Consider the following 23,549-nt stretch of genomic DNA (forward strand, 5'->3'; position numbering starts at 1 on the left):
GCATTATAAACACATCAGGTACCTGATGTGAAGGACCATAGCAGTTTTACTTCAACCCTGCATACCTCTCTCCAAGCCTCCCCCGAACCTCAACCTATTCTGAATTTCTAATTATATCTATGACTATCCAAATGCTAGAAATGATGAAGAAAATGTATTGCATATTTCAGCTGAAGATCCATATTCTTGTATCTTTAACCTTTACATTGATTGGTTACTTCTCCCCATATTATAATCATGCTTCTGGGTCCTTCCTCTTGAAATAAGAAAATAAAAGAAAAAAAGAAAAACTCTCCCTAGGTCCACTATCTATTGCTTCTTTATATCTTCTCCTACTGCTTAAAGTCCTCAAAAGAAAAATTCCTCAGTCCTTCTGGCTATCCCAATGAAGTTGTTTTTGTTAAAATCATAAATAAACTTCCAATTGTTAAATCCAATGGATATTTCTAGTCCTTCACCAATTTCTCTACAACATTTGACATTGATAAATTGAAACTCTTTCCCCTCTTGGCTTTTGTAATTGGTTGAGTGGTGGCCCCCCAAAATATCTGTTTGTGTCCTAACTGCCCTCCCCCACCCAAACCTGTGACTGTAACTTTATTTATTTATTTATTTATTTATTTATTTATTTATTTATTGCAGGTCTGGGGATGGAACCCAGGGGCATTCAACCTCTGAGCTACACCCCCTGCCCTATTTTTTATTCTTTATTTTGAAACAGGGTCTCACTAAGTTGTGGAAGGCCTAATTAGCTGAGGCTGTCCATGAACCGTGATCCTCAGGTCTCAGCCTCCTGAATGCTGGGATTACAAGCGTGTGCCACCATGCTCGGCTAACTTTATTTTTTTTTAAGGGTCTAGAACAAGCCAGATGTGGTGGCGCACACTTGTAATCCCAGCACTTGGTTAGGCTGAGACAGGAGGACCACACAGATTCGAAGCCAGCCTCAGCTACTTAGTGAGGCCCTTTGCAACTCAGTGAGACCCGGTTTCAAAATAAAGAATAAAAAATAGGGCTGTGGGTGTCACTCAGAGGTAGAATGTCCCTGAGTTCCATTCCCAGTGCTGCAATAAATAAATAAATAAATAAATAAATAAATAAATAAATAAATAATTTTAAAAGGGTCTAGATGTTCCATATACTGCTACAACACAAAAAAAATACAAAACCAGATTCATTCTTTTTCCACCAGAACTACTTACTTGTTTTCTGGCTACCCATCACCTAAGCTAGAATCTTTAACTCTCTTTCTTTTAGTTCCTCAACCAATCTACCAAATTGGCCTCATCAATTCTACATCCTGAATTACACTGGAAACCATCCCTGTCCATTTCATCCTCTACCCCAACTCCCGGAGTGAAGGCCACGTCTCACCTGAACGACTAGCCCAACCCATTTCTCCCTTCAATTCACCTTTCATATGGCTGTCATCATTATCTATCTAATATGCAAAATTTGGTCACAACTCTGCCAAAAAACTTGTTAATGTCTTCCCATTGTTTACATGGAATTATAGCTTCAATAACTCCCAAGGTTTCTTCATAGGATTTCAGTTATACAGTCAAAAGTTAGCAAAATGTGAATGAGACCTCAGTAGTGAACACAGAGTTCCATTTTTCCCAGTCAGTGGTATTATGGGGGAGACTCCTTTGAAAGGAGGGAGACACAGGATTCCATTACTGCTGACCACTCCCTTGGGTCCTCATATACCCCAGAGAGGCAGAATTACCTAAATACTTAAAGTAGATAAAAGTTTGGAGAAATATTTATTTAACCTGTCCAGCTGAACAGAGCCCATTCAAGGGGGGAAAAAATCCCCATGGGCAACCAGGTGTTTCTCTAATCCCATTCTCAAAACATAGTAACCTAATATCTAATCACATCAGGAAACGCCATCAGCCATGGGTCCCCCCTTCACATCTTACCTAAGAAGTGCCAATACTGTGACTCAGTTTCCTCATATCTGCCCCAGCTATCATATTTAAAGATCTTTGAAGCTGGGTGTGGTGATGCAAGGAGGGCAGGTTTAAAGCCAGCCTCAGCAACTTAATGAGACCTGTTTCCAAAACAATAAAAATTTAAAAAGCTGGGGGTGTAGCTCAGAGATAGAATGCCCCTGAGTTCAATTCCTACTACCACAGAAATAAATAAATAAAAATCTTTGATCCTCTGTAACTCTGTACAACTCCCTATTGCCCTTCTCCTTAATTATTACTAAGCATATCTCTGTTGTTGCACTTATATTGTTGTTTCCATGGCTACCCCCACCCCCGCCACAAAATGAGCTCTGGGAAGGTAGGACACTCATCTGTACAGCTCTGTGCCTCGCACACTACCAAGCAGACAGCAGAGTTTGTCTGCTGAATGAGCAGGCAAATGAAGACAGAATGCTGTGGTTTTTGGAAACCCAAAATAAGCCTGGGAAATAGAGTAACTGATTAGTTTAAAATCCATCTCGCAGTTGAAGACATTGAGATCAGGAAGGCTATGACTTGCCTCAGGACACACAGCCATTTTATTCTTTTTTTGCGGTTCTGGGGCTGGAACCCAGGGGCATTCTACCTCTGAGCTACGCCCCCAGCCATATTTTTTCTATTCTTTATTTTGAAATAGGGTCTCACTGAGTTGCAAAGGGCCTCACTAAGTAGCTGAGGCTGGCTTCGAACCTGTGCAATCCCCCAGTCTCAGCCTCCCAAATGCTGGGATTACAAGCGTGCGCCACCACGCCCGGCTTTCCCAAACTTCTTAATTGTTCACCCTCACCTAACCTTACCTGAAATTTCTTCTATGCTATTTGCACGCATATCCAGAAGGACAGTTCCATTAATGAGGCAGCTCCTTAGCTCGAAGAGACTGTGTAACGAAAGAGTGGCCACGTAAGGCTTGCTCCAGCGTTCTCCCCCGTCCTCGACATCTTCTTCAAACTTCAGCCATCTGAAAGCATTACAAATAACTGATGACAAAAATAGAAAGTGAGGAATTTTTCAAGAGAGAAAAATATCTTAGGAGTCATATTGAACATTGTAAAACCTAATTTATATGTTCAGGGAACATTGCTAGGTATAAAAATACATTATACAACAATACAAGATTGAGTATAGTTTAATTTCATTTCTTATTTTTAAATTTTTAAAAATTTTTTATTGGTGCATTGTAGTCATACATCTTAATTGGTTAAAAGATGGTGGAGACATACGTGCACACATAATTTCATTTTTTAAAGAAAATTTAAAAACATAAATATATACATATATAAGACGCCAATATATATATTTTTTGAGAGTATGGGGTTGGAACCCAGGGGCACTCGACCTCTGAGCTACAACCCCTACTCTATTTTTTATTCTTTATTTTGAAACAGGGTCTCACTAAGTTGCAGAGGGCCTCACTAAGTAGCTAAGGCTGGCCACGAACTGTGATTCTCCAGTCTCAGCCTCCCAACAATATATTCTTTATTGTCCCTGAGGTGATGGGATTACAGGTAATTTTCATTTTCTTATTTTTTAATATCTTTGTTATGTAACTTTCTAAAACAAGCATGTGTTACCTGCAAAATTAAGAATTAGTTACACGTCATTTGGACACATTGAAAAATCACATCAATGAAGTGATAACAAATTTCTTTCTTTCTTTCTTTCTTCCTTCCTTCCTTCCTTCCTTCCTTCCTTCCTTCCTTCCTTCCTTTCTTTCTTTCTTTCTTTCTTTCTTTCTTTCTTTCTTTCTTTCTTTGGTGGTACTGGGGTTCCTGGAAGCCCTTCTACCTCTAGGCTACACTCCCAGACCCATTTTATACTTTTTTAAAAATTATTTTTAGAAATAGGGTCTCTTAAGCCAGCACGGCTGGCTTCAAACCTGCGCGATCCTCCTGTCTCCGCCTCCCAAGCACGGGGATTACAAGGGTGCGCCACCATGCCCGGCTAACATTTTTCTTTTTATTAGTGTTCTGTGTGAACTTTAGTGTTCAATGTTCTGTGCGACTTTTTGAAATCTACAAAGACAGAATGACAGAAGACTAATTGCCTTTTTACTTAATGGCAGGTTGATTGGCCTGTTAACTGTGTATTCATAGAAAATGTCCACAACATAACAGGCACCCAGGAAGAGCTATTTCAGTGAGAGCGGGAATCATACTTTGCTGGTTACCCACCTCATCCCTTTTCCCAAGGTCAGGCATGCTGGTGTTTTATCACCTTAAGGATCACTGGTCAGTTATTAGCAAAGCCTAGAGTTGGCTTTGATTAATCTGAGGGCTATTTGGGGACTTGGGTCTCAGAGCATGGCCACTCTCCAACTACTCCCACAAGTGTTGGACTGACTATAATTCCAATGGCATCTGTGAGGTTGAATTGTCCAAAGAAAATTAAAGCTTCAAAAATTCTGGGACTAGCCGGGCGTGGTGGCGCATGCTTGTAATCCCCGCCCTTGGGAGGTGGAGACAGGAGGATCATGCAGGTTCGAAGCTAGCCATGCTGGCTTAAGAGACACTGTTTCAAAATATAAAATAGGTCTGGGAGTGTAGCCCGGAGGTAGAAGGGCTTCCAGGAACCCCAGTACCAAAAAAAAAAAAAAAAATTCTGGGACTATTGGTCAATTAGATCCAAAGGTTTACAGACAGAAAAAATCTAGACCTATGTCATGTCTGCTCAGTGAGGTTACAACCAAGGTGGCCCTGTCCAGCACCTTCTAACCAGGACTATATTACCAAGAGAGCCCATGAACTTAACTCTGGGCATCAAACAAATTGCAGAACTCCCTGAAAATTACATGTTTATGTCACCAGTCCCATGCCAAGGTCACCAGGCATAGGTGTGACCGGAGATATCATTCAGTCACCAGCACCAAGACTCCCCAAAGGAGATTCTGGAACATCTGACCCCACATCAATTATTGCTTCTCCAAAAAGAAATCAAGACAAACAGGCCTGTCATTTGCTGAAAGGTACACACACTTGCCTACCGAAGCAGATCTCGGTCCAGGTTATGTTAGCGCCTCACCTGGCTGTCTCCTTCCACTCGGCATCTTCCCCCTCCTTCACACAGATCTCATCCAGCTCTGTGAACAGCTCATGAGGCACATGCTCTTCATCCTCCTCAGTGCCAAGAATGAACTGAACACGCTGAGACGGTGTGTCTAGGAAACCAAGCACAGAGCCAGGTCTGCAACTAGCCTCCAAGCCAAAACAGAAAGAGCATTCGGCCTTACCTAACAACTTCAGGAATATGTAGAAAGCCATCCTGAATAAAGATCATAAAATTTCTTCTATTCTCAGAGAAAAAGCTATTCTGTTGAAGCAGTTTCACAAGAGAACAAATTTATGAACTGAAGTCACTTATAGAAATCCCATAACCCCCCCCAAATCTGACAATTTTGATCAAAAGGAATGGCTAATTCTATAGTGAAGGATCTTTTATTTATTTAATTTTGCAGAATAGATATTTGAACCCAGGATTGAACCACATTCTACCTCTGAACTACACCTTCACACCTACTTCTGTGTGTGTGTGTGGGGGGGGGGTACTGGAGATGGAACTCAGGAGCATTCTACCTCCAAGCTGCACCCCCAAGCCCTATTTTTATTCTTTACTTTGAAACAGGGTCTCACTGATTTGCAAAGGGCCTCACTAAATAGCTGAGGCTGTCTGTGAACCATGATCTTCCTGTCTCAGCCTCCCTAATGCTGGGATTACAATCGTGCACCACCACGCCTGTTTTTTTTTTTTTTAAACAGTATTTCAGTTGCTGAGGACCTCGCTAAATTGTTGCTGAGGCTATCCTCGAACACATGTTCCTCCTTTCACAGCTTCCCAAGTACTGGGATTATAGGCATGCACCACCGCGTCTAGTTTAGAATTTCATTTGTTAAGGTATTGATTTGAAGGAGGGATACTAAACTGTAAAGTCTTCGTAAAGACACCTTTGATTCTTCTTGGAGGCAAGCTCTGAAATCCACACCAGAGGGCTAGAGAATCAAGAGGACTGCTTACACGTCCCTCACATGCTCCTCAGCCCCACCCAGCCTCTAACCCTGACACCCGCCTCTCTCCAGGGATGTTACCATGGGCGAGGGCTTCCAGGCCCTCCTCCCCCTGGCTGGCTCCTTTGCCCCGCCCTCGTCTCCGGTGCTTCTGGCCATGGGTGCGGTGGTGCCGGTGGCTCTGTCGGCCCAGTGGCATCCGAACTCCCACGTACAGAGTTCTATGACCTGGAAGGAAGCAGAAAATCTGTGGTGAGAACTCCTTCAGAAAAAAGAGACTAGCATAGTTAGAAGCAAAAAGGTCACAGAAGCAAAGATGCAGCAATCTCAGTGTTGAAAGCCTCTTTAATTTGTCCTACATGTGGTTGCAACCTCACAGAGATATTTTGTAGATAAAAGAAATAATATGCATTAGAGACTGGATGTAGCTCAGCAGTGCAGTGCATGCTTAGCACCAAACAAAACAAGACAAAACATAAAGTTCAAATGTGACTTGCAACTCTAAAGGCCTATGAGATATTAGGTATGCTTATTACCATGATAATTTGACATGCATTTTTTAAAAGGCAAAACAACTGCTCTGTGATAATTCTAGAAAATTTTGGCAGGTAAACAGTTTAGAAGTGGTTAGGTGGGCACGGTGGCGCACACTTGTAATCCCGGCATTTGGGCGGCTGAGACAGGAGGCCCTCCGCAACTTAGTGAGACCCTGTTTCAAAATAAGGAATAAAAAATAGGAAAGGGGGTGTACTTCGGAGGTCGATGCCCTGGGTTCCATCCCCAGACCCGGAAAAAAAAAATTTTTAAAAAGAAAAAGAAAAGAAAAGTGGTTAAGAGCCGGGTATGGTGGCACATGTCTATAATCCCAGTACTTGGGAGGCTGAGACAGGAGGATTTCAGGTCCGTGGCCAGCCTCAGCTACTTAGTGAGGCCTTCCACAACTTAATGAGACCCTGTTTCAAATAAAAAATAAAAAAATAGGTCTGGAAGTGTAGTTTGAATATAGAATACCCCTGGGATGTCAATCCCCAGTACAAGTAAGAAAGAAAGAAAGAAGAAAGAAGAAAGAAAGAAAGAAAGAAAGAAAGAAAGAAAGAAAGAAAGAGGGAAGGAAGGAAGGAAGGAGGAAGGAAAGAAGGAAAGAATAAGAGTACAAGTAAGGTTCAAAACAGCCTGTCTAGCTGGGCGTGGTGGCACATACCTGTAATCCCAGCACTTGAGAGGCTGACACAGGAGGAGCTAAGGTGTGAGGCTAGCCTCAGCAATTTAGCAAGACCCTTAGCAAACTAAAGAGATCCTGTTTCAAAGTAAAAAATAAAAATGACTTGGTGCGGCTCAGAGGTAGACTGGGTTCAATCCCCAATAGAAAACAAAACAAAACAAAAACCCAGTCTGCCTGGGTCCAAACTCAATCTGCTAGCCATGAGACCTTCAACAAGTTACCGAATTCCTTTATGATTCATCTTTCAGAAGGATAAAAGACTTTACTAAAGGCATATTATTTAAACTCATAGGTTTGTCATAAGCAATAAATAAGATAATGCATAAAAAATGCTTAAAACAATGCCTGAATACATCAGCCAAAACATTCTAGGACCGACTTCCTTTTGTTCTTGCATAACAGAACACACGATCTAAAGCAGCAGTTAAAGACTAGTTGTAAATCATCAGGAACGCGAGGGATATTAAACACTGCATGAAGAGTGAGGAACGTGGGAAAAGAAGTGACCGCCAGCACATTCCCCTGTTCCTCTACTCCACAAACCTGCTCTTGGTTTTGATCCTCTGCCTCACTCCACTTGCGTTCCTCCGCAGCCTGGAGCCCAGGATCAGTAGTCTCAGAGCGGCTCCCGTGCCCGACACACACAGCCTTGGTCTTCCCCTTACTCTGCCTGAGTACTGCCGCTCAGCCCTCCCATCTCAGACCGGCTCCCACATCTTCAACCACAGAAGCTGTTCTAATCTTGGCCACAGTCTTCAAATCCACAAGCCACCCACATTCCCTCCCTCCGAGCAGGTGACCTCACTTCATCTATCACCGTGAAGAAACGTGTCCTCACATGGAATCTTCCTTCATCTCAGCCCATCACCGCCCAACCCTCCGGAGTCTTCCTGCTCCGGGTATCTTTAATTGCTCTTTTCTGTCCATCCCTTCACGGTTTCTCCTGACTCATCTTAAAAACAAAAACAAAAACACTTCCCAGCTGGGTGTGGTGATGCACGCTTGTAATCCCAGCATTTGGGAGGCTGAGACCGGAGGATGGAGGTTTGCAGACAGCCTCAGCTATTTAGTGAGGCACTTTGCAACTCAGTGAGACCTGGTTTCAAAATAAAGAATAAAAAATAGGGCTGGAGGTGTAGCTTGGAGAGTAGAATGCCCCTGGGTTCCATCCAGTTCCGGGGGGGGGAAAAAAATTCCCAACAAATCGCTTCTCTCCAAAATTTTCAACTTTCCTCAAACAATTTTTGAGAATAGTCACCCACCTAACTACCTTTCCTCACCAACCCCTGTTCCACGGCTTTTGCATGTGGCTTCTGACCTCACTCTCTACCAAAGCTGCTGATATCAGGGACAGCAGACACCAAATCTTTATCATCTTACATCTCTCTCAGTTTGGCTCAAAAGATTTTCTTAAAGTCGGGTGTGATGGTAAACATCTGTAATCCCCGTACCTGGAAGGCTGAGGCAGGAGGATTGCAGGTTAAAAGCCACCCTTCAGCCACTTTGTGAGACCCTGTTTCCAAATAAAAAAATAAAACTGGGGTGGAGGTGTAGCTCAGAGGTAGAATGCCGCTGTGTTCAAATCCCCAGCACATATCTCTCTCTCTCTCTCTCTCTCTCTCTCTCTCTCTCTCTCTCACACACACACACACACACACACACACACACACACACACACACACACTTTTTTCTTGAAAATCTACCAAGTATCAGGCAGTATCCAAATCCCTTGATGACTTCTCCTTGGGGCTCTGGCCTCCCTTAGCTCTGGTATTCTGCCCTCTCCTGTTTCACTTGTACTGCTCTGACCATGCTCCCCAATCCCTCCACAAGCTACCAAAGGCAGGCTCCTTGGGGTTCCATCTTTGGTCCTTTCCTTAACTCTTTTTAGTGCTATCCACGTGTGTGTGTGTGTGTGTGTGTGTGTGTGTGTGTGTGTGTAACTGGGGATTGAACCTAGGGGCATTCTATCTTCAAGCTACACTCCCACCACTATTTTTATTCTTTTTGTGTGTGTATGTGTGGTGCTAGGAATGGAACCCAGCAGCATTCAACCTCCGAGCTACATCTCCAGAGCCTAATTTTATTCTTTATTTTGAAACAAGGTCTCAATGAGTTGCAAAGGGCCTCACTAAGTAGTAGCTGAGGCTGGCTACGAATTGCAATCCTCCTGTCTCAGCCTCCCAAATGCTAGGATTACAAGCCTGAGCCACTTTGCCTGGCTTATTCTTTGTTTTGAAACAGGGTCTCACTAAATTGCAGAGGACCTCACTAAGTAATTGGGGCTGGCTGAGAACCTGTGATCCTACTATCTCAGCTTCCCAAGTACTGGGATTACAAGTGTGTGCCACTATGCCTGACTCACTCTCCAGATTTCAAAGTTAACTTTTACAAATAAGCCCTAAATTGCCAAGACTGCCTGCTGCCTCGGCATCTATGTGTTGAGACCCCACTCCACATAGTTAATCGGCAACAAGCCCCGAGAAGAAGGTGTCGTCTCTGGCCAAAGTACCCCCTACTTTTAGATACCCTTCATGACTATTATTTTCTTGGTAATGATTCCTTTTAACTCTCTACGCGAATTGCTCCGGTGATGTGAGACCAGGACTATGAAAGAGATTGAGTCCGTGAAAATAAATTCTCTAATAATTTGTCTAAACGCCCTTGGCTTTGCTCAATAATAATGAAAAACTGGCCAGAACTCAGATGCTGTGATAAGCATTCCAGCTGCAGCAATCACAAAGGGTCTCCGACCCTCATTCCTATCACTAATTTAGGTTAAGCCATTAACTCCCCCTCATTCCTATCACTAACTTAGGTTAAGCCATTAACTCCGGTAAGCTAACTCTGTTTACCCTTGAGATCCTGCCTAGAGACAGAGAAGATAAAACTTTGTGTGTGACTTCGAAGCAATTTAGTTGATGAACAACTTAGTTGCCCAAATACAATAGAGCCAAGGAGAAAGATTGTTGACTTTTACGCCCAGTGTGAGCATCCCCGGAGACAGAGAGACTGGCCGCATGGTTAGGAATGAATATGACAAAATAAAGGACAGACGTTCTAAATATATATGTATGAAGGAAAGGAAATACCCTAAGAATAAGAAATGCATTTTTGCATGAAGAAGAGCTTATCATAAGAAAGTCCCAACTGGGAAAGAAAGGAATTAGAAAGTTAGAAGCAGGTTGCAGAGAGTTTGTGACAGGGAAATGGATTATTAAAGATGGATAGGCTTTTAATAGGCTTGTTGTCTAAAGAAGAGTGCTCAGCAGTTAAGGAAATACATCTGACAATTAAATCCAAGAACTTTGTGGTGTTGTTTGTGGTATTTTGTCTGCCAAACTGTGTTGTGAGTTTGCTTAAGCTTTCAGATTTACAAGATAAGATGCCAACACCTGAAGAAACTCTATCGCATCCACCTGAATCACCACATCTCCCCACACTTGCTATATGAACTGAGCCCAGAAGATGGAAAGTTCCAAGAAAGTTAAAGAAGATTCTCCGAGAAGCCCCCAAGCCTTGGGCATGCCTGTTTCTCCTGGGAGGTCGTCCCCTGGAACTGCTTATCTGCAAGACCTTGGAGAGGATCAGGAGTTAATCTCTCGAAGATCAACAGCCAGCTGAAGGACTAGTTTTATTACCTTTGTTTACATGTCATTCATTATTATTTCACAGTGATTGCATTCACTCCCTTTTCTCTTATTATTAACTTTACTGGTGAAGGGTATAAATTTTTCGGGGTTTTTGTAATAAAGTGTCATTGGCTCAAGAAGCCTTTGTCCACCTCAGGTTCTTTCCAAAGCGTCGTACCTAAAAACTTAAGGAATTCATAGAGGGGAAAGAATCGCTGCAGATAAGTTTCTGCAGAACTTCACCTGCCTTTTGCCCCATCTTTCTGAGGATTTGACCGGGAGCGGACAATTACGACCCGACTGAGTTTAGTCTGCGACACTAAATCTTTGTGTGTGTGTGTGTGTGTGTGTGGGTCTGGGGATGGAACTCAGAGGCATTTGACCTCCAAGCTACACCCCCTGCCCAATTTTTTATTCTTTACTTTGAAACAGGGTCTCACTGAGTTGCTGGGGGCCTCACTAAGTAGCTGAGGCTGGCCGTGAACCGCGATCCTCTGGTCTCAGCCTCCCGAATGCTGGGATTACAAGCGTGTGTCACCACGTCTGACTAAAATGAGCCCTAAATTTTTATCTATAGTGGTTAACAGTTTTCAAAGCAAACTTACTATCCCCATCTAAATTTCTGGCTTAACACTTATTTCTTCCATGTGTCTGTTTACAGCATTACCATTGCCTCACCTTTGCAGGCTTGAAACCACAGTTACCTCGGGTTTCTAGCTCTCTTCCTTGCTCTGTCGTCCTACACTCTATAAGTTAGAGATGGCAAGTCTTTGACAAAGCAAGGGCCTCCTTCCTGCCTCCCACACTAATTTTTTTTTTTTTTTTTTTTTTTTTTTTTTTGGTGGTACTGGGGTTCCTGGAAGCCCTTCTACCTCCGGGCTACACTCCCAGACCTATTTTTACATTTTTATTTGGAAACAGGGTCTCCTAAGCCAGCATGCGCGGCTGGCTTCGAACCTGCGTGATCCTCCTGTCTCTGCCTCCCAAGCACGGGGATTACAAGCGTGCGCCACCACGCCTGGTTCCCACACTAATTTAACCTTCCAAATTAATCCCGCTGGTCACAGCTCTGATCCCAGCTTGCCCCTGTGAATTCAGGACTCATCATGTTCAATCTCAGTCTCTTTTTTAGTATTTCTTCCATTAAGACAAACTATACATTCAATGTGAAAATAAAAGGCCTCTAAACCAGGCGTGGTGGCGCATGCTTGTAATCCCGGCATTCGGGAGGCTGAGACCTGGAGGATCGCGGTTCGCAGACAGCCTCAGCTACTTAGTGAGGCCCTCTGCAACTCAGTGAGACCTGGTTTCAAAATAAAGAATAAAAAATAGGGCAGGGGGTGTATCTTAGAGGTCAAATGCCCCTGGGTTCCATCCCCAGACCCGCAAAAAAAAAAAGAATAAAAAAAAAAATAGGGCAAGGGGTGTAGCTCGGAGGTCAAATGCCCGGGTTCCACCCCCAGACCCGCAAAAAAAAAAATTAATAAAATAAAATAAAAGGCCTCTAAAAGAACTGAGAGATCAACTCAAGAAAGATAAAAAAGGAAATCCTGCATGCTCACACAAAACAAACATTCTGGGAAAAACACCTTGAGACACACACCTTGTGCACCTGCCCCAGCAGCATATCGGCCTGGCTTGACTCCATCCCCTGTCCACAGCCCCTGCCGGCACATCCACCATCATCTCACTCTCCTCTCTACCTGAACAAGCTGCAATGCCATAAATGTGCCAGTGCAAATGCACCTTCGTTCTTGGTATTATTTCTGATTTCCCTGATCAGATGGGTCACCTTCTTCTGCTACACACCCAGTGCCTCTGCCAGCCCTTCTCTCTTGCGCTTATTTGCTGCCTTGCATTCAGATTGAGCAGCTGTCCTGTCCCCCACTGCTCATGAGCAAGCTCCTCCAGGTCCTAGGTAAAATCCTCCTCTTAGAATCCCTACATAAGCAAGAGCAGTGTCGTGCACATGGTCACAGCTCCAGAAATGTTCAGCAAATGGAATGTCTCCTAGGTGCCTCCTCCAGGGTATGACCCCTCAGGGCCTCCACAGGAGCTTGCAATCTGACCTAAAAGGACCTCGGCTCTGAAAGAGGTCACAAAAGGAGCACGTAACCAAAGTGAATGTGTTTGGGAAGATGAAGTACTCACCAGGGCATGGGGGATTGAAATGGAAAGCTAAGCAGGAAGACTGAGTTGCCAAATTTCCATCTTCTTTTACCAGCGGTGAGGTTTCCCAACACTGCAATAAACGTCCTTGATAGTGTGCCCCACTTTCAAGTGCAGACAAAGTGCCTTGGGCGCTGCTCTAATATCCCTCTATTACCCCTCCTTTTCTTTGACTTCCCTATTTTCCAGATTCCAAAGTGATAAAATAAAATGAGGCTTAGAAAAGATGATGACCAAGTCAGGCGTGGTGGCGCACACTTGTAATCCCAGCGCTTGGGAGGCTGAGACAGGAGGATTGCACAGGTTCAAAGCCAGCCTCAGCTGCTTACTGAGGCTCTCAGCAACTTAATGAGATCCTGTTTCCAAATAAAATATAAAACAGGTCTGGGAGTATAGCCCGGAGGTAGAAAAGCTCCAGGTTCCATCCCCAGTACCACAAAAAAAAAAAAGAAAGAAAAGAAAAGATGATTACCACTTTGCAGGTCTGTGAGACCATTTCCAAATAAAGAATTAAAAAATAGGTCTGGAGATGTAGCTCGGAGATAGAATGCCCCTGGGTTCCATCCTCAGTACCGAAAAAAAAAAAAAAAAAAAAAAAAAAAAAAAGATGACCAAAGGTTTGTTAGAATGCAGAGAGGCAGAAGGATAAAACATTTAGTTCCTGACAGAATTGTGCTTCATACCCTCCTCCTATCTCAGAATAGTCTTACTGTTTGTTTCATACACATTTCAGGACATTCTGAGAGGGAGAGCTCTGAATGTAATGTAGTTATCAAACTTCATAGAAAGAGAGATAGAGAGCCAGGTATGATGGTGCACACTTGTAATCCCAGCTACTCTGGAGGCTGAGGCAAAAGAATCACAAGTTCAAAGCTAGCCTCAGCAACTTAGCAAGACCATGTCTCAAAAAGTAAAAGATCTGTGGATATAGCTCAGTAGTAGATTGCCCCTAAATCTAATCCCAAGTACACACACACACACACACACACACACACACACACACAGAAACCAGATGATTGATATCTGTTAAGATGTGGGATTCCAGACCTCTCACGTTATCAGTTTAAACTATAAAGTATAAAAATGACTAAAATGAACACAAATAATATTAACTGATAATATTCTACTACAGTAAATCAATAAAGTCCCTATGGTACATCACTGAGATCAAACTAGCGGACGTTACCACAGACTGGAGTCACCGAATTGTGCCAGGTCCTGTTCCAACAGCTGGGATACAGTAGTGAACAGAACAGTCTTCAGGACACATGTCAGATGAGGGACACAGACATCATGAACACAAAAAGATATTATTCCAAATATTGATAATTACTAAGAATCAAAGGTAAAGTGCCAGAGTGTGTGTAGTAGGCGTAGGGGGGAGCAGGGAGACAAGCTAAGACGCTCAGAGGAACAACCGAGCGATGAGGAGACTGGGAGGAGAGCGCTCTAGAGAGGGCAGATCAAGTGCTCAGGCCTTAAACTTGGATGTGCAGAGCAAGTTCCAAGGCCAAAGGGCAGCCGGCAGGGCCAGGGCAAGGTGGAAGGGGAGGAAAGGCTAGAAGAGGACAGAAAGACAGGCAGGAACAATTTGTGGGCCATGAAAAATCACAGTTAGATCCCAGAGAACCACCTCAAATAGACCCTAAAATGGTGACATAGGTGTTACAAAATCTGGTGCATCTATGTAGAGTTGCACCTGGGTAAAGAGCAGCCTCACTGAGAGGTGAAGACTGGTCCTTTAATAGACCCCCCTTGACCACGGGCTTCCTCTTCCCTGAAATTCTCCTAGAGGCTGAACTGTGACCTCCATTCTCATTGAGCACATTCCAAATACTTCCACTAGGTTCACACTGGAATATTGCTAATATTAATTAATTAATTGTGTGTGTGTGTGTTACTACAGATGGAACCCAGGGGCATTCTTCCGCCAAGCTACACCCCCAGTTCTATTTTATTCTTTATTTGAAAACGGTATCTCACTGAGTTGTAGAGGGCCTCACAAGTTGCAGACACTGGCTGGGAACCTGTGATTCTCCTATCGCAGCCTCCCAAGTACCGAGATTACAAGTGTATGCCATTATATATGGCTTAGTAGTATTTAATTTTAACTACATTATAAAGAGAAATTGAGGTATTGGAATATTGATTGGGTGATCGGGTATTAGAAGCATTAGATTGGCTAATTTACTCACTGATACTATTAAACTATTAAATTAAAGCAAAGAAGTTGGACCAAATGATTTCCCAGGCCTTGTACAGATGATGGTGAGTTCAGGTTCTAACATTCATGTCCTAGGAACAATTCAGACTAGATCATTCTTTGCATTCTTTGAGACAACACGATGGTTTAGTGTTCTCACTTTTTTTTTTTTTTTTTTTTTTTTTTTTTGCAGTACTGGGGATGGAACCCAGTGGTATTCTATCTCTGAGTGACACCCTCGGCCCTATTTTTTATTTAGTTTTTTATTTTGAAACAGAGTCTCACTGAGTTGCAGAGGGCCTCACTAAGTAGCTGAGGCTGTCCCGAACGACGATCCTCCTGTCTCAGCCTCCAAAATGCTGGGATTACATGTGTGCTCCACCACGCCCGGCTGTTCTCACTGTCTTAATTATCACTGCAGAGAGGGAGCACAGAAGAGACTCAATAAATGTTTGTTGAGTGAACAATGGATGGTTTTGCTTGGTATCTAAATTCCCACTATGGAGGGCTGAGGCATAATGGGGAAGACATCCTTCAGGTGCCTTTGATGGTTCAGCAGAAGTAAGATAAAGCTTGAATCTTAGAGAAAAGACTTTCTGCCTGTCTTTTGAAAACACCAGAGACAGGTAGAAATGAAAACAAGCTTAAAAAGGGTCATAGCTAAGAAAGATCAAGTGGTTGTTGAGAAATTAGACATCAGTTTCTAGGCAGAGGATTCTGAAGCAGGGATTTGGTATTCTGCATAAAATTAACAAAAAGATGACAAGCCGGGCATGGTGGTGCACGCTGGTAATCCCAGTACTTGGGAGGCTGAGACAGAAGGATAACAGGTTCGTGGCCAGCCTCAGCTACTTAGTGAGGCCCCAGCAACTTAGTGAGACCTTGTTTCAAAATAAAGAAAAATAAGGCTGGGGGTGTAGTTCCAAGGTAGAATGCTCCTGGGTTCATTCCCAGTAACACACACACACACACACACACACACACACACACACACACACACACGATGACAAACAAATAGACACTAGGAAAGACCAGTCCACCCAATGGGATTAATTCTGTGGTCACTTTACTGGTCATTCAGCCACCGTCCTACCCAGTCTTAGTCCCTTTCATCTACCTACCAACTCACCTGAAACACCATCCACTTTTTTTTCCCTTGCGGTACTGAGGATGGAACCCACAGGCATTCTACTTCCAAACTACACCTCAGCCCTATTTTTTATTCTTTACTTTGTTTTTCTTTTAATTAATTAATTTATTTTTGGTACTGGGGGTGGAACCCAGAGGCTTTCTATCTCTGGGCTATACTCCCAGACCTATTTTATATTTTATTTGTAAACAGGGTCTTACTAAGTTGCTGAGAGCCTCGCTCAGTAGCTGAGGCTGGCTTCAAACCTGTGCGGTCCTCCTGTCTTAGCCTCCCAAGCGCGGGGATTATAAGTGTGCACCACCACGTCCGGCATGTTGATGTATTTTTAAAATAACCATATATATTCATACATAACACAATCATTAGTATATTGGCACTAAATCTTGTAGAGAACAGAAACCACAGGTGTGACCCATACAGTGCAGTACACACACACACACACACACACACACACACACACACACACACACAGAGTTTACCAACAGTCAAAGAGAGGTCCTGAGCACATACTGAAGGATGTTCTGCTCCTCTGGGCTCAGAGGTTGACTCCAAGTCAATAACCACAGGGAAAAAACCTAATGTGAACTGATACAAGCCTTTTTTAAAAGTTATATATATGCCAGGCGTGGTAGCGCACTCTGGTAATCCTAGCATTTGGGAGGCTGAGATAGGAGGATCGCGGTTCACAGACAGCCTCAGCTACTTAGTGAGGCCCTTTACAACTCAGTGAGACCCTGTTTCAAAATAAAGAATTTTAGCCGGGCGTGGTGGCGCACGCTTGTAATTCCCGCGCTTGGGAGGCGGAGACAGGAGGATCGCGCAGGTTTGAAGCCATACCACTGGCTTAAGAGACCCTGTTTCCAAATTAAAAAGTATAAAAGTAGGTCTGGGAGTGTAACCCGGAGGTAGAAGGGTTTCCAGGAATCCCAGTACCACCAATAAATAAATACATAAATAAATAAATAAATAATAAAAAAAAATAGGGCCGGGGATATATCGGAGGTAGAATGCCCCTGAGTTTCATTCCCTCAAAAACAAAAGTTACAAATACGGCCAAATGGCTCTGGCCTCTTCTACAAACTTATTAAAAGACATGAAACTTACTCTAGGATTAATAAATCTAGTAGTTATTCAGGAATAAGGGCCTGTCAGAAAAAAATGGAAAAAGCCATTTCTCTAAGTAAGCAATTGCCCTGTTTTACTCTGTGACTGGTAGAGAACACTGAAACATTTGGTGGACTATTGCTCTTCTTGAGTTTATCTTTGGAAGGATATTTTAATGTTTAATTTTGATTTTCCCATACATATATTTAGAGCAGCATCATGATTTAGTGCACCTTCTACTTATAGAATTAGCTTACGCAAAAAGACCCATATTTACAAAGCTTACATTGATGTCCAGATGCTAAATCTCAAAAATTGTTCTGAAACCCGGTAAGAAAATGTTTTTTGTCATGTAGGTGGCAGGTATGGATGGGGGAAGGAAGACCTGAGGATTTCCCTGAAGCCGCAGTATCTTATATCATGGCATGTGCATTTACTTTTGTCTTCCATCAAAGTGGGATTTTTTCTAACTTCTGCCTTCAAGAAACACAATCACTCTGGGTACATCCTCAATGAATCCCAACGTGCACTTCAGAGAGAGTGGGGGTGGAACCCACAGCGTGGCCAGCCCCTACCACAAATCCCAATTCCCCTTCCTCTTCTCCAGAGCTCTTCTCAAGCACTTCAGACCTGAAGAGTAGGAACCATTTGTCCTCTAGTCGCCTGTAATAGCTTTTTAAAAAGGTGCTAATATAACCAGGCATTGTGGCACACGCTTGTAATCCCAGTACTTGTGAGGCTGAGACAGGAGGATTGCAGGCTTGAAACCAGCCTCAGCAGCTTAGTGAGGCTTTCAGCAGCTTAGTGAGACCCTGTTTCCAAAAATAAAAAAATACAGCCTGGCATGGTGGCACATGCTTGTAATCTCAGCATTCGGGAAGTTGGGACAGGAGGATCATGGTTCACGGACAGCCTCAGCTACTATTTAGTGAGGCCCTTACAATTCAGTGAGATTCTGTTTCAAAATAAAGAATAAAAAATAGGTCTGGGCGTGTAGATCAGAGGTAGAATGCCCCTGGGCTCCCTCCCCAGTACTGCAATAAATAAATAAATAAATAAATAAATAAATAAATAAATAAATAATCTATAAAATAGGTCTGGAGGTTGCTCAGAGGTAGAATGTCCCTGGGTTCCATCCGCAGTACCACACACACAAAAAAAGTACTAACATAGCTAGGCATGGTGCTGCACACCTGTAAGTCCAGTACTTGTGAGGCTGAGACAAGAAGTTCACAGGTTCATAGCTCTCAGGAACTTAGCAAGATGCTATTTCAAAATAAAAAATAAAATAGGGCTGGGGGTATAGCTCACAGGTAGAACACCCCTTGATTTAATGCCCAGTACCAGAGAGAGAGAGAGAGAGAGAGAGAGAGAGAGAGAGAGAGAGAGAGAGACTAACATAGAAAAGATTAGTTTTCCGAAAGGTCTATGCATAAAAGGCCAGTTCCCAACACACTGTCTTTTAGTAATGCAGTCATCATATGCAGTCAGGAACAGATGATGTCATCTGCAGATGCTGCTCCTGCTGCCAGTTACTCATCTGACCTTTGTGGATGAAACCTAGTCTCAGATCCAAGAGAGCTTGCCCAACTTCATCACTCTACTCTCAGATAATGCTTACCTCCTTATTAAAGCACAAGTACATTGATAGCAATATGTCCCCAAGTAATGAGAGGATAAAGAGACAACAGGATTATCAGGACAGAAAGAGTGGGAGGAACAACGCCTTACAAATGCCCGTTATGAGTCAGGTACAGCAGCACATGCCTGTAATCCTAGTACTTGGGAGGCTGAGACAGGAGGATCGCAAGCTCAAGGCCAACTTTAGCAACTTAGAGAGACCCTGTTTCAAAATAAAAAATAAAAAGGGCTAGGGGAGTAGCCTGGAGGTAGAATGTCCCTGGGTTAGTACCTAGTACCACAAAGATGGAGTGAGATAAGAAAGCAGTTAAAAAGAGAAAGATTCATTTTTCTTTTTCTTTTCTTTTTTTTTTTTGTCTATTCTTTTTTGATACTAAGGATTGAACCCAGAGCCTCCCATGTACAAGGCAAGCACATTACCTCTGAGCCCAAAAAGAACAGAATTCTATCCCAGTCTCCCCTGCTATTAGGCTGGATGACCCGGAGCAGTTTCCCCACATGTAAAATAGAGATAATATACCTACACCTGCCTGGGGTATGATGAAGATTAAAATATATATATAACTTGCATAAAGTGCTTAATCTGCTGCCTAAAACACAAGGCATTCAACAAATACTTACCTCAGTCCATACCCTTTCTTCTCCCACTTTCTCCCATTTGCTGAAACCCACAATGGTTCTTCATCCATCTGGTCAAAGTAACTTGGATAACTTGACCTTGATACACCCAAGCACCGCTGACCTCCACGGAGCCACCCACAGAAGTTCTCATGGTAACAGACCCAGAGGCTGAGCCAGCCTCTACAGCTTTCATTCTCCCTCATCCAAAGGACAGGTTTTCTCTGGGGGTTGCAAACTTTGATGAAAAACCAGTCACAGGAACAAGCAGTACAGAGAGAACATTTCACATGCTGTCTCGGGCATCAGAAAGTTGTATCCCAGCCTTCAACTGTGCAAGGGATGCTGCAGAGATTTTACAAAGGCTCTTGAGCCACATGTGGCTTCTTATGAAAGCTGTACTGGAGATAGACCTTCTTTTAAGAAAACCGAATGTCACCACTAATCAGAAACCATGGCCAGGTATGAGCCCAAACACTAAGGCTCCGGCTAGCCCGCAGAGGGAAAGGGACAGCAGGAGGACACACACGGGATCACATGGGGCCGAGAGGAAAGGTAGGCTCGGCAGACTTGCCAGCGCTGGTCAAAAAGGCCTCTTTTTTTTCCTTTCACTTCAACTGGGTTTTTATACAGCCTTGACTTGTGAGCTCTTAGAAAGTATGTCACAGGTGAGTTCCTGTTTTTCCTTCTCTTGTTTAAATGAAAAGACCAGGAAGAAATGGGGATAGAATAGAAAGATCAAATATTGTAAATGGGGTAAAAGGAGGGTTTTATAGCCAAACTGAGTTTTTTTTTAATCTAACTTGTATTTTATTTTCTTTTAAAAATTTTTTATATAGCTCTATTTCCAGGCATTTGTCAAGAATCAATGAACTGAACTGAGGATTTCACATTCTCAAAAAACAGGTTATTAATATTTATGTTAAACTTTAGAGTATTCAAAGCAGTGTATTGTATGCTATCAATTAGACCATAATCATATCCCTGTTGAGGAGGATGAGCATTATTACTTCTGCTCTTTTTTTTTTTTTTTTTTTTGCAGTACTACAGATAGAACCCCGGAGCATTCTATCTCTGAGCAACACCCCCAGCCCCATTTTTTAATCCTTTATTTTTTGAAACAGGGTCTCACTGAGTTGCAAAGGGCCTCACCAAGTAATTGAGGCTGTCTGCAAACCGCAATCCTCCAGTTTCAGCCTCCCGAATGCTGGGATTACAAGCGCCTGCACCACACCTGGAACATCTGCTTATATTTAAAAGATGAGGAAAAAGCTGGGTGTGGTGGTGCACGCTTGTAATCCCAGCATTTGGGAGGTTGAGACAGGAGGATCCAGGTTCTCAGCCAGCCTCAACTACTTAGTGAGGCTCTTTGCAACTCAGTGGAGACCCTATTTCAAAGTATAAAAAATAGGGCTGGGGTTATAGCTCTGAGGTCGAATGCCCCTGGGCTCCATCCCCAGTACCAGCCAAAAATAAATAAATAAATAAATAAACAAAAGATGAGGAAATTAGCCGGGTGTGTTGGTGTATGCTTGTAATCCCAGTACTTGGGAGGCTGAGACAGGAGGATTGCAGGTTTGCAGCCAGCCGGAGCTACTTAGTGAGGCCCTCTGCAACCTAGTAGGATCCTGTTTCCAAATAAAGAATAAAAAATAGGGTTGGGGACGTAGCTCAGAGGTAGAATGCCCCTGGGTTCCATCCCCAGTACCACAACCACACACACCAAAATAAAAAGGAAATTGAAGTTAAAAGAAATTAAGTGGTTCCCCCACCTTACTCCAGGGTCTTACAGCTAGTGAGAAAGAGTTAGGACTCAAAGCCAGGTCTGCTGAGGGGAAGCCAGGACTGCCGTTCCCACACCAGGCTGCCTCTTGCCAATGTGCCTCGTCACACAGGACAGAACTTACCTTCCAACTCTTCTTTCTCATAGTGAATGTTGAGAATTGTGCTGGTCCCACCCTGATCCACCACAGCTTCTTCATCTGCTCTCTGTTTAAATACAAACAAGTATGCGGTTATTGTAATGCACAGATATTCATTCCAACACTTGAGTAAGCCAGACACTTTTGAGATACATGGGAGGAAAATACAATGGCTTACATATATTTTTTAATTTGTACCTCACGATAATTTTGAGATGTAAATATGGCACAGCCATTCTCCTTCTTATTTTATAAATGAGCATCCTGAATAATTAGGACCCAAGGTCACAAATGTAGTAAAAGGAAGAGCTAGAACGAAGCCCAGGCTGTGACTGCAGGTCCCGTGCCTCCCCCCCTCCATGATGCATCAGTAAGATGACTCGGCGCTTTTCAAAAGCTGTCAAGGACATTGTCTCATTTCAATTGGTCTCTTTAACCTCTCTGCAACACTTGCGCGCTTACTATACTGTCCTTGAAACTCTCCATCTTGCTTCTATGATCAGGTTTCTTCCGTCTCATCCTCATCTTTTTTCTTTAACCTTATGTGCAAGGGACAGTTCTCTACCCTTTGTTTTCCTCCCTTGAGTCTTACAGGTCCTGGGGATGGAACCCAGGGTCATTCTACCTCTGAGCTATATCCCCAGCCCTATTTTTGATTCTTTATTTTGAAGCAGGGTCTCACTGAGTTGCAAAGGGCCTCACTAAATAGTAGCTGCGGCTGTCCATGAACCGCAGATCCTCCTGATTCAGCTTCCCAAATACTGGGATTACAAGCCTGTGCCACCACGCCCGGCTCTTATTTTGCATCTCTAACATTCCTTATTGTTCTACCACTACTAAGGGACACTCGTTGTAGGTCTGATGTGTAGACATTAGAAGAGTCTGAAGGAAATGTGTCGCCATAAACATTGGATTTGTACATATGAAGTGTGTGTTCCTGAGAAGGACTCTTCTGCTCTAGCAGATCACACCTGGAGAAATGCGGCTCAGTGCAGCTGAAGTTTGTCTTTCCTCATCTGTATCTGATGTGGTTTATAAATGAATAAAAAGTTTAATTGCAAATAAAAAAACACCTGAGACTGTGTGGTTCAGTTACTGGGGTGCTGACCTCAAGATTCATGTGTCTAAAACCAAACTAGGCTTCGCTCCTTAGATCTCTCCTGAATGCTCTTCCTTGGAAGCCTTCCGTGATCACTCCCCACTTCCAGACTAGGCTGGGTCCCCGGCCCACCTCAGTGCACTCCTAGCACTGCAGTCCTCAGTCATGAAATGTCTCCTTTTGCTCCGTGAGGGAGGGGCTAGCTCTGTCTTCCTCAGCTCTGTATCCCAGCACCCAGCACAGACTTGTCACATAATAGGTACTCAATAAATCTTGTTAAAAGAATGAATATAATAGTACCTATCTTACCATATCACTTCCATCCTCACAAGACCCTGCCTGAATTGTTTCCCGAAACACTCTTAACTGACATATCTGCCAATCCATTTTCTTTCTCAGATCTGCAACTCCAGACAGGCTGATGATCCCAAGGGTGAAAACGATGTGTCAGTGCAAGTTCACTAATTATAACAAATGTGCCTCTCTGGTTGGATGTTGGTCATGGGGAGGCTATGCGTATGTGGAGGCACGAGGTGAATGGGAAATTTCTGTACTGTCCTCTCCATTCACTGTGAACATAAAACTATTCTTAAAAACATGACTCCTGCTGGGTGTGGTGGCACACGCTTGTAATCCCCGCGCTTGGGAGGCAGAGAAAGGAGGATCGCGCAGGTTCGAAGCCAGCCACGTGCACTGGCTTAGGAGACCGTTTCCTAATAAAAATGTAAAAATAGGTCTGGGAGTGCAGCCCGGAGGTAGAAGGGCTTCCAGGAACCCCAGTACCACCAATAAATAAATAAATAAATAAATAAATA

The 23,549-nt window shown here is 43.3% G+C and overlaps 1 protein-coding gene across 1 annotated transcript in view; it reads right to left on the bottom strand.

Annotated features, from left to right (window-relative positions):
* The window catches only part of SLC4A8 (solute carrier family 4 member 8), a gene marked incomplete at both ends in the record, with an annotated part of 108,177 nt that overhangs the window by 69,031 nt on the left and 15,597 nt on the right, over positions 1-23,549 (bottom strand). The window contains 4 exons of the mRNA XM_080704886.1: positions 2,774-2,934; positions 4,995-5,130; positions 6,056-6,202; positions 21,621-21,702. Coding sequence (XP_080561012.1) covers positions 2,774-2,934; positions 4,995-5,130; positions 6,056-6,202; positions 21,621-21,702 — 526 coding nt within the window. The remainder of the gene's footprint in view (positions 1-2,773; positions 2,935-4,994; positions 5,131-6,055; positions 6,203-21,620; positions 21,703-23,549) is intronic.

The sequence above is a fragment of the Muscardinus avellanarius genome (genome assembly GCF_963383645.1).
Source record: "Muscardinus avellanarius genome assembly, chromosome: 11".
Lineage (NCBI taxonomy): Eukaryota > Metazoa > Chordata > Mammalia > Rodentia > Gliridae > Muscardinus > Muscardinus avellanarius.